Below are 11925 nucleotides of genomic sequence, written 5' to 3'. Positions count from 1 at the left end.
TAGTTAAACCTAATACACGCACGCGCACACGAAAACACACACGCACACACACACACACACACATACTTACACATAAAGCTCATTAATTGAAGCCCAGGCAGATTATCACAGCAGCAACACCCTGCTGATTTATACATATTCAACATTCATCGTCCACATTTCAGAAGAGCGAAACAGTGATGTGGTCAGAATTCTTAATTGCTCATTTTCACGCCTCTTTTAGAAAAATCATTTTCATGTTTAATATTACAATGTAAATTAAATCAGCAGTGTTTTTGTGTGTTTTGTGGAACGGAAATGAGAAGTGTTGCGTGCGAGTCAGACATGAAAGTGCACACAGTATTGCTTCTGAATGGCAGTGACACCTTGTTCTGTCTTTTCTTCCACTCTGGTTTTGTTCATTTAAGTGTCATTACACAATCAACATCTGCATATCGTCTTAGTAAATTAAAAATCCAAAATATGACAGAGGTGGAGAGTCCATCCCATCTGTGCTGTTTCTGTCCCAAGTAGAAGAGGCCATTGATTTGAAGACAGTGACACAGTCCCATAGAATTAAAAAAAGTAAAACGCCTTAGCAGCTCACACAAGAGAGGGAAAAAGAGTGTCAAGTCCTTACAAATCGTTATTTTAGACAGTCTTGATTAATGCGAGGTAGACACTACACCATTCATGTTGTAAGATAATTTACTGGGGTGTACATTGTTCTGGCCGTTGGCTGTGCCCAGAGAAGATTCCCTAGGCCTTTGGCTTGTGTTTGCTGTGTTCCCATCCCTCTGTCTGCTTGTGTGTTGGCCGTGGTCTCCTTTCCTCGGACCTCTCCCGATTCCCACTCTGTGCTTCCCTGATTCCAATCCTCGCCTTCCTCGCATCTTAATCCCACCCTCAGCAGATTGGAACGGCAGTCATAAAGGCGATAGGAGGAGCTTTGGTGGTGCAAAATCTGGAATTGGGAGAAGGTTTGACCGGCTCTGCTAATGATGCACATGTCTGCAACTGGCTCATCACCTCTCCCCGTCTGCTCAGCAGCTCGCAGTGTGTGTGCCGGCAGCTCTTCAACCATTCTTTGCCAGATTGTTGTTTCAACCCCAGCGGGGGTTTATGCTCTCATGCAAACTTAGTTTATCTCTCTAGTGATTCATTATCTTGGTCTTTTGACTAACCTGTCTCACTATGTGTCCCCTGATCATCACCCGTCTGTCTGTCCTTTTGCTCACGTCCCTGCCAGCTGTACAGGGAAGAATGTTTTCTCCACTCTTCCCTGCCATCAGCCCCTAACTCACATCCTTTTCCAGACTAAAAGGTTTTGTCTTACCACCCCTTCCGTGTCCTGCGTTTGCGTCCTGCACACTTGATTTGCCAATGCAGAGAATTCATGTTGAATGAGGTTGAGTTGCATTGTAATTTCTAAACTTAGTCATGAGATGGGTGTGTAAATAATATGGCTGGTTTTGTGTTTTAATTAAATTTCCCACTTCTGTGTAGCCCAGGGGTCAGCAACTATAGGAACGTGATAGTAAAACCAATGGCACACTAGGTTTAAGTGTGCAAGAGAATTTTAATTATTATTTTTTTAAATATTCCAATCCGCAAGACAAATGACCTCTTTCAAAGCCATTGGCGGGAGCACAATCTGTTATTTATTGTAGTTTAATTGACTTCTTCTCCATTCTACTTTCTTAGTAGATGATAACAGGTGATAAGACACCGATTAACAAGGACATTTTCAAATGGCATTTCATATGAAACAGGTTGCCGACCCCTGGTGTAGCCTATAGCATAGCTACCGTGGCTATGGCCTCTGAAACTATGCCATCAATCCAGCCTTTGGTTGCCAGATCTAAGATACTTTCTGCCATTGATTACATGTTTAATACTTAACAGAGTAATAGATAAACTTAACACGCTCTAACAATCTTCCCTCTAACAATCTTGTCTCTGCTGACCTTCATTGTTTAACATCTTACCTCGCTGCAGGGATGTACAGGTGGACTTTGTGACATAACTGTTGGGTGTGGTCACAGTTACGCTCCTTCTTTTAAATACACCTCTGACGTCCACTGATTAAAAAAACATCCCAGAATGCTGTCTTGAAACTAGTTTTGCATCAAATGAAAAAGAAATCAGGGGGATGTTCCCAATGTTCGAATATCCCGACATTATGAAGTATAAAGTTGATGAAAATACAATAATTTCCTTTGAAGAGTAATTCATGACTTCATTCCCCTAGAAAGTCATGATGAAATATATTACTAAGTTAAGATTTGTTCTAGTCTCTGCATCCCTCTTTCTTTACTTTTTTACTTTCTCTCAAGTTCCCTGAAGGCATCAAAGATAACTTACACTGTGGCATCATTTATTTCACTTTGTCTCTTTTTCTCCCCTTCACCTCCAGCTACTAAAGTTCTTCTTTTCTCTTGCATACAAAGTGTTTTTCTTTCTTCTTCACACAGTACCTTGTATTTGTTTTCCTCTTTGTCAAAGTGTTCTTTACAATATCCTTTTCTTGTTGCAAAAGTTAAAGTTTCCTTCACCCTCTCCTCAGCGTATCCTCTCAGCAGTGAAACTTGAAGATTATCAGGACGATCCTCTTGTACTCCTTCCGGAAGTTGTGGTTCAGGGCGCCGTAGACGACGGCGTTGAGGCAGCTGTTGAAGTACGCCATAAAGTAGCTGGCCGTGAACAGCCACTCCGGGATTGCCCAGCTGAGCCTGGAGTCCAGCGCCACCGCCAGGCCAATCAGGTTCAGCGGCGCCCAGCAGACGGCAAAGAGCACGAACACCACGAACATGGTTAGGAAGTTGCGTAGGTCGTGCGGATTGATCTTTGGCCGTGTGTCCGGCTTGACCCTCCTCCTCACCTGGATGACCAGGATCCAGATGCGAAGGTAACAGTAGCTGACAATGCCGATTGGCAGGATGAAGTGCACCACCACCACCGTGATGGTGTACAGCGAGCTGACCGACTGGGCGAAGGTGCAGGAGTACACCCTTGGGTCGTACTGCAGCGACTCTACGAACCAGTTGGGCACGATGGCGAGGATGGTGAGCACCCAGACGAGCACCACGTAGCACATGGTGTTGCTGTTGGAGAAGAGCTTATCGTATTTGAGGCTGTGGCAGATGTAGCAGTAGCGGTTGATGGCGATGCCCGTGATGTTGAAGATGGAGCCGATGACGCTGAGGCCCATGAGAAAGCCGCTGATCTGACAGTGGATGTAGCCGGCGATCCAGCCGTCGTGGAAGATGGCGGTCAGGACCAGCGGATAGGGGTAGATGGCGACGACTAGGTCAGCAAAAGCCAGGCTCACCACAAAGGCGTTTCCTGCAGACGGAGGGGAGACAAACGTCATCAGCAGGTAGGACACCAACAGAACGGACTGTGAAAGGTGAGTAAGCGCCAATCATTTTTGTTTGTCTTGGAAATATGAGCAGAATAGAGCTGCACAGATTCATTGATTCGTTGTCAACAATAAACTTAACAGCAAACTATTTTGACTTTTCATTTTAAGCCTTTTTATGTTAACAAAAGTCTAAATTCTCTGATTCCAGCTACTTAAATGTGAATATTTTCTAGTTCCGTCTCTCCTCTGTAACAGAAAACTGAATTTCTTTGAGTTGTGGACAAAACAAGACATGTGAGAAAGTCACCTCGGACTTTGGGAAACACCTGTCGACATTTTTGTTCTGGGATTTTATAGACCCGAAGAAACGGGCAGATAATTTGATAATGAAAACAATTTTTAGTTTCAGCATTACCTTGAATTATTTGGGTGTGGAAATATTATCAGAATCATGTGTTTGAGTAATTTAATGTAGGGTATTTTAATATTGCTTCTACCCTTGGCCATAGGCATCTAAAGTTAGCCTAACTGTGGGATCGTACCAATGTAAAAACCAATTTGCATCCATTCCCCGGCACTGACACATTATGATTCTTCTACAAAGCTTCCAGGCAGCCAGTGTTTCCCTTAATATTCTACTCAAATCAACTTTTCAAGACTTGAAACTTGCTTTTCTCTGTTTCCTATGACTTCAAAGACATAACCTTGGTCTTTTGGTACTTGTCATGGACATCTTTCACAATGTTTCTCTATTTAAAATTAAATGATGAATCATTTGGTTGTAAAATAATTGACAGATTAATTAATGAGGAAACCAATCAGTAGTTGCGAACTTTATGTAAAGTACTGGTATACACTGGTATGTTTCTTCAAAGTAACTACTGGATATAAATATTTACACTTTTTACATATAAGATGAAATTGTCAATAGATGAAAATAAAACTGAAGTTTTAGAGTACAACTTGTTTCTGGCGTTTTGGAAGAATTGGGTTGACACAGAAGGAATTGGAAACCAAAAAATGTAAAAACAACTTGACAAGAAAGAAGCGAGTTGTGACAGAAGGAACAGCAGAACGAGGCACAACACATACAAAAGCAAAACAAAAACGGCAAAGCTCAAACCCAGAACAACTCTGAACAGCAACAGGACATCACTGAAGGAAACTGAAATAGTCTCTGGCAAACAGACGACTAAGTGGCAGACAAAAACCATGAAGCCAAACTCAACTTTAATAGCATCTGGATCATTACTCTGCAGACCTCATCACCTCCGCTTAAATGCTGCCAACATCATCACAAGCTAATGAATACAACTGTCCAAAGCTGCTCCTGCCTTAGACAGCTCGCCCAAGAAGAGAGGAGAAGAGAGGAAACACTGGTTTGTACAGTATGCCAACCACAGCAGCAGCATGGTTGGACTTCATCCCACTTATTTTTACTCGTTGCTCAGCCAAATGCAGTGAACGTTGAGATTAAAAAGTTCTCCGATGTGCTGGAAACGTCTCACATATGACTAATCGACTAAAGAAATCTTAGTCGACTACGCCCAAGACCACCTATTGGTTGACTAATCGCAACCCGTCCTCACTCCCAACTCGTAAAGTATGGATGCTTGTTCAGTGCCTCTTAGCGTTAGATCTGCAAACAGCACCCTTCAGCCTCTGAATGGAACGCACCAGGCAGAGCAGCAACTCGCCCTCTTCGCTGTAAGATAATGTAGTGTTAAGAGTGACAATGGTAGCGAGTAGTTTGGAAGCCCCAAATGCCCTGTAAGGATGTTGGTTAGAGTGGTGTATGGCTCAAACAACACAGGACTTCCACCCAGGGGTACATGTTCCGTTGTTGCCCCGTGTGTCACTGAATCATACATTTTATAACCCCACACATGATCGTTTCCTAAACCCAAATGTACCATTCATTTCCCACATCAATAAAATGTACCTTTTTATAGGCCTATCCATGATCTATTCCTAAACCTAACTGTGCGGTTTTTGTGCGACACGTCTGTTAAATGAACGCCCCGACCCAATCTAAAGTAAAGCCATGAATTCCGACCAAGCGCGTTTAGATATGACGCTAAAAGAGACAATAACAATGCCAAAGGCACATGCCAAAGCATCCATGTTTTACGCGATGGAAGTAAGAATGTGTTGCTAATCAACAAAAAGGGGGCAGTCATACCACAAACACAATTCCATTCACCTCCATTGCCCCCAAATGCCTAATCCACTCATACATGTAAAATATTCTGGCTATATACACACTAGAAGTACTGTTCATGTAACTTTCTGATATTGCGATAATCCAGCTGCTGTTCTAGGTCAATTTCCTGTTTCAAGTTCAATTCACCTGACAGCTAAGGTTCACTGTGGAGTTTATTTTACATTTAGTAGCACATTGGAGCTGGTTCTCTACAGAACACGTCCACATCAACATATGCAAAAATGCATGGAAGCAGAACACATTTGTTAAGAGTTCAAGGATGAACCCAATGTTTGCTGAGAGATGCTGAAACATGACTTTTCTTTGTTTCTAAGAAAACACCACCGGGCTTCTTTAATCCTGAAGGTGTAGATTGAATCATCATATTCTGATCCCCAATATGACTTCTCACCAAAGGAGTCACCTAAGCACCCTGATTGATACGTAATACACAGCCTGTAATTCAAAATAGCCTGTTCATTAGGACATGTGATGAATTAATGAGCAGAGATTACTATTGGCATGGTGTGATCTTTGCCACTTGAACGCAATGAGTAGTTGCAGAAGTTTCAAAGACCTCCGTTTTTACACATTGAAATGCAAATTTATGCAGCAAGTCACTCCACAATCTAATCAGCTCATCTGTTCTGTAGAGGGAGCAGCACTGTGAACTTTCTTCTCCTCTGTTCTGGAGTTACCGCGTATCCTTCACAGACAGACGGAAGGATGGATGAATCTCTTAACCACCGAGTCTGCTTGTAGTGAGATGGTCGACTTTGTTCCTTCACTCCTTTCGTGTTTCATTTGTGTCTCTCAGCGGTGCGAGTGTGTTCGACGCTGCAGCCGCCGCCGGTGTGTGTCATCCTGACAGCAGCTCTGACAGCGGCAGCTTGTACCTTGTTCAAGTACAACAGCGAACACCGCTGTCACCCACAGACGGATGGATATTGAGCTGCAGTTTGTAGGAAAAAATAGACACAGCTACTTTGTCTGCCTAACTCAACCTTCAGCTGACTTTTCTGGATCATGCTGGAGTAAAGAGACACAAGTAGGAGGCAATAAAACAGAATTTGCGAGTGGTTAAAGAGTCATATTCAGGGCTGTAGAATATCAGATATGTAGAGAGTTTTCATCCCAAAACCGGTGAATAAATTAATACTTTAAAAATGGTGCCAGAATGTACCAAATAGTACTAAAATGAGGCCCTGTAATCTAGGTTGTCATTCAGTCCATTTCCGTAGACCAACCCTAGTTCCAAGCTAGCTCTGTTTTTGGTCAATACCAACTTGGGAAGGAAATATTGCTCCCTTTAGCTGATAAATGCACCACTATGTCCACCAGTTAGTCTCTAACTGTCAAGTCAATTTTGTTTAAATGGTCAAATGTCACAAATCACAAATTTGTCTAAAGTGCTTTTACAATCTGTACAGAATGTGGCTCCCTCTTCCCTCAATTCAAAGCTTTTTCCTCTGAAAACAGCTGCCTGCTGACTCCAAAAACAACACTTGGACAGTAAAGTTTTGTTCCAAACAGATGAGCTGAAACTCAATATAAAGCTCCGTAAAGCTGAGAGCAGCTGCAGATTGAGCTGACCGATCTCTGTAGTTTCATCCATTCAAGCGACTCCTTTCAAATTATCTTAAGCGAGATGCCTTGCATCAGCAATTCTGTCTGTGCTGCTGCTGGGGGCGAGTAGCCACTGAAGCTGCTCAGACTTTGATCATTGGATGGCTACAGTAATAAGAGAAATGATTGTTAGCGGTGGTGCAGAACTTAGGCCATGTCAAATGTCTCTCAAGTTTTAAGATGGGGTCCTCTGTTTCACATAGAAAACAACAAAATTGCCTAAGACACATTCTCCTATTGGGGACAAGTTTACTGTACTCACTGTACTGTAACTCTAATAACCCAACAATCTTGAATTGAACACACTGAGTGTGGACTGAAATGGAAATTCATGGCAGAAGAAAGTATCTAAACGTCCATAAAAAACTAGAAATAGACGTCCACTTCTCCACGGTGCAGCCACATGCTCAGTGTGTTCAAGGTACTCATCAGTCTCTGCATATTACATTATTGTATGTAATACAAACAATCTATTGTTGGTAATAAAAGAAGAAATACTACTTTTTTATCAATTTTGTCATGTCAGAAACAACAAACTGTTGGCTTTATCCCAGCAGTGTACATTCGTTGAGCCCTGCCCCCAAGGACATGTGTTGGGCTTTAAAGCAAACTGAAAGCACCTCTGAGCACCTCTGAATGCTGTATCCAGCTGTGCAGGTGTGCTGCTGCAGGATGAGGTCAGGCAAGAGCTTAGATCAGATGCATGTGTATTCATACCGTAGGGAGTAGTATGAAAGGGCGAAAATCTGAATAGGGCCATTGGACTTTCACCCGGGACACCGGGGATAGTGTCCCGTTTCTTAAACTCAACCGTTGCTTTCTTCTTTGACTAAACCATCCCCGATCTTCTTTTCCTAAACTCAACCGTAGCTTCTTCTGACGATTACACATTCTTCGTGCGATAACATGGCAAGTGGCAATAACACGCCAAATGGCGTGTATGTGTACTTCCACTGTATACAGCATACACGCGGATAGCTCAAAACGTGTTCAGATAACACGCCCTTTGGCTTAAGAAAGTTGCCGTGTCTATTTACGCGTAGTCATGATGCCATGTTGCAAAATCCAGAAAGTCAAAATTTATCTAGACACTATATTCCATCTTTTGAGTGAACATCTCCTTTCTGTTTCTGAATCCCCACATATTATTTGCTAATGTCAACACTTTCAGCCTTGCATAATATTTTTAATAATAATGTCCATCCCTACTTTAGAAGCTGTTGAAAACGCAGGTGTCAACACCACACAGCATTTTTAAAAGGTGTGCAGTCTGAAAACCCTGGGGGGAGTTTCCATAAATATTTCTTTTGCCTGCTGGCCAGCTGTGACCTTCCTCGGGCAATGCAGTCACCCAATACTGAAGCTGAAAGGTTTAAAGATGCAAATGCATCACATTTCACTCCTCTATTCCCTTAAAATCTAGAGTTAAGAAGAAAGATCTGTGCAATGACCTCTACCAGACCTTCATAATAAGACAGAGAAATATAAATAAAGAAAATGCTGCACCATCTTCAGCCCAATTTGCTGCAGATTAGCAGCTTCACAGATACATAAAGGGTTGGGATACAATTTTAAAGACTGTTTTAACGATCTAAGCGTATGGCGTTAAGTGCCTGGCGCAGGCGCTTTAGGGCGTTTATAAATACACTTTTAATAGATTATGGGCGGAAAAAAGTCTCTGTGCGCCGGGCGCATGGTTCCAAAGGGTTATACTTAGTGTCCTCGTTAATTCATAGGTGTGTTTTGCGTAACATGCAATCAACCAATCAGAGTCTCATCTCCCGTTCCCTTTAAAAGCCAGGCGTGTCTGTACCTTGGCACATTGCTATTATGATGGTGGATTTGCTGAGCAGGAAGGAGAGAAGGAACTAGTCTGCTTGTGCAGGAAAGTGACAGCGCACAAGAAGATCATATCATAATACTATTTCACTCTGTATTATTTATATTTGTAATCTTCTGCATGTGTGTGTGCTGCTGTGCTTCCCTGTGTGTGTGTGTGTGTGTAACAAGCATAGTATGTGCGCGCTGTGCACGAGCCTAGGCACATTCAGATAAAATAACAATGAAAGGCTGCGTTATTGACGTTAGACCAGGTTTCCGTCACCATTTTATCCATCTTCTGTTGAGAACACAAACTCACACTGCTGCTCTCCTCAGAAGGAATGAGCTACAAACTTTTCTGAACCACTTCAATATTTATTTATGTGCGTAAGTTCTGCTGATTTAATATTTCCCTTAATGATTAACCTTGTTAAATTGTTTCATTGATTGTTTTGTCCCTACAAATCTGTAAAAACTGTAAAGTATCATAATTTTCCATGTGGGTCCAAGGTGATATCTCAAATTATTTTCAGTCCAAACCCCAAAGATTTTTTGTTTGTAGTAGAGCTACAATTTTAAAGCAATTATTCTTGAATTGACGAATCAGTTTAAGTCATTTTTTTATGCAAAAAAAGAGTAAAACTTGGAAAATCTGATTCCAGCTTCTTAAAAATGATTATTTTCAGTAAACTGACCATATTTGAGTTGTGGACAAAACGAGACATTTCAGGCTTTGGCAAAAACTGATCCACAGTTTTTTTCCCCACAGATTAATGAATGAAAATGAACTTAACAATAACTTGCTTGATAAATGTCTTAAACGTGTATATAATTAATTATCAAAATGCAGCAACTGGTCGAAAGTTCAATTGATCAACTCATTATTTAAGCACTTTATTTGGGCTTCCAGGACAACATTCCAATGATGGTATGCAAGCGTAAAAATGCTATATCTGTTGTTTCATGTGTCAGATTGTATTTAATCAACATTTTTTCTGCTGTTCAGATTCAATTTACAACTTATTATCTACTGGTTGGGAACATTATTTAGGTTACCACTTAAAGCAGATCTGAACCTCATCTGAGATTTGTTCTTCTATATCAAGTTATATAGCATTCTGTATATCTTTACTTATCTTTACTTCAAAATGCTGGAAGCAATCATTTCTGGTTTCAGACACCCCAAGCCTGCTTACAGCTGCTGGCTGTTTGCTTGTTTATCAGAATCTGCTCATTGCAGACGGTTTCAAAAAGCAGAGCTCACTCCTTTCCATGAGTTCCTCAGAGTGAACTGTGGTTCCTCTTGAGTTGAAGAGATGAAAATTAAGGTCAAAAAACAATTGTGAGCTTATTTTGTGAGTAAATCCCCTTAGTACCCACTTCCTGCTGGTTTCAACCTTTCTGACCGGTCGGTTCAGGATTTGGCGCAACACCAAGAAAACATCCATCTGCTCAGCTTCGCTTCTCCTAATACAGAGAGTGACACCACCCATCATCCAACGCTTTAAACTGACTAACCTCCATCTGCTGACATTTATCACATATCTGACATATCACAGACAGCAAGAGACTGTAGGCTGTAGTACTGCAGGCCCCTCAATAATGGACGCTAAACTCTGAAAAATTAAGACAGGATTAAAATGCATGTTCATGAATGGATCTGGGTGCAGCTCCATCACCAGCCCGGTCTGCTGTGGATGACTCTGTCAAGGTACGCTGGTCCTCCGGCTCTGAAAAGCTTGATTAGCACTGATCTACCGGGCACGAGATCAATAAAAAAGCAGATTGATTCAAGGAGGACACCATTTTCAAGTTCGGGCAATCAGGAGATGTCAAACATAATGCAATTCAGCCCACATTGGAGCAATTCCAACCAGCGCTGGGCAAAGCAGTCAAACAAGTACAACCAGTCCTCTTGGGATAATTGCCTTGTCAATGTAAAAGATTATAGCTATTTCCATTTGAATTGCTCTCTCAGAGCGTATTACCAAAACAGTTTTTTTTGGATAAAGGTTTATGAATGAACTCAGTGTGTCAGTTTTGTGTGATGACACAATGAACTGTGAAAGGACTTCCTAATACGCTCTCTCTGTTGGTCTGAATCAGACGGCCATCTCACGCCTTCAACTTGTGCAAAATGCGGCTGCTCGCTTTTTAACAAATACATCTAGACGTGCACACATCACTCCCGTTCTCTACACATTCATTGGCTCCCAGTGCGCTTTACAACAGATTTTACTGTTTGTTTTTAAGGCTCTAAATGGTCTCGCCCCAGAGTATTTGCTGAAATTTTAACTTTGCGGGAGCACAACCAGTCATTGCAGTCTTCAAATCAGTTGCTTTTAGAAGTCCCACGGTCCAGGTATAAACGGTGGGGGGATCAGGCTTTTGCGGTTGCTGCCCCGGAACAAGTTACCCCCCCCACCGATATTCGCACTGTTACAGATGTAGCTATTTTTAGCTCCAAACTCAAAACATATCTGTTTAGCCTGGCTTTCAATACGTAGCAGTGGTGAGACAATTTCATTCTTTTGTTTCTTTGTAACTGTTTATGATTTTACTGAGATTTTTTATATTCACTCTTTCTATTGTATGATGTGATTTTACTCATTCTGTTAAGCACTTTGGATACCTGCTGGTTGCTGTAAAGTGCTATGTAAATATATTTTGATTGAACATTTTGAATATTAGTGATTAATGGGGGAGATTGGGAGCAGTGGTGGAAGAAGTATTCAGTTTATTTTATATAATAATTATAATAATTTAAACTGTTTATGGTTCCCCAGTGAGGAAATTACAATTTACACTCTGCTTCGTTAGTAATCACTACACACAGGCCGGAAATACACACACATGCTCAAGACCTATTCATGCACAAATGGAGAGATGTCAGAGTGAGTGGGCTGCCAGTGCCCTGAGTGGTTGGGGGGGG

General features: G+C 41.7%; 1 protein-coding gene across 1 annotated transcript in view; it reads right to left on the bottom strand.

Annotated features, from left to right (window-relative positions):
• Positions 1-270: 270 nt before the first annotated feature.
• mtnr1al (melatonin receptor type 1A like) overlaps positions 271-11925 on the bottom strand; it is a 16945-nt gene continuing 5290 nt past the window's right edge. Inside the window, exon 2 of the mRNA XM_034883951.1 lies at positions 271-3324. Coding sequence (XP_034739842.1) covers positions 2555-3324 — 770 coding nt within the window. The 3' untranslated portion in view covers positions 271-2554. The remainder of the gene's footprint in view (positions 3325-11925) is intronic.

The sequence above is a fragment of the Etheostoma cragini genome, chromosome 10 (genome assembly GCF_013103735.1).
Source record: "Etheostoma cragini isolate CJK2018 chromosome 10, CSU_Ecrag_1.0, whole genome shotgun sequence".
Lineage (NCBI taxonomy): Eukaryota > Metazoa > Chordata > Actinopteri > Perciformes > Percidae > Etheostoma > Etheostoma cragini.
This window is presented reverse-complemented; position numbering and strand designations above follow the sequence as displayed.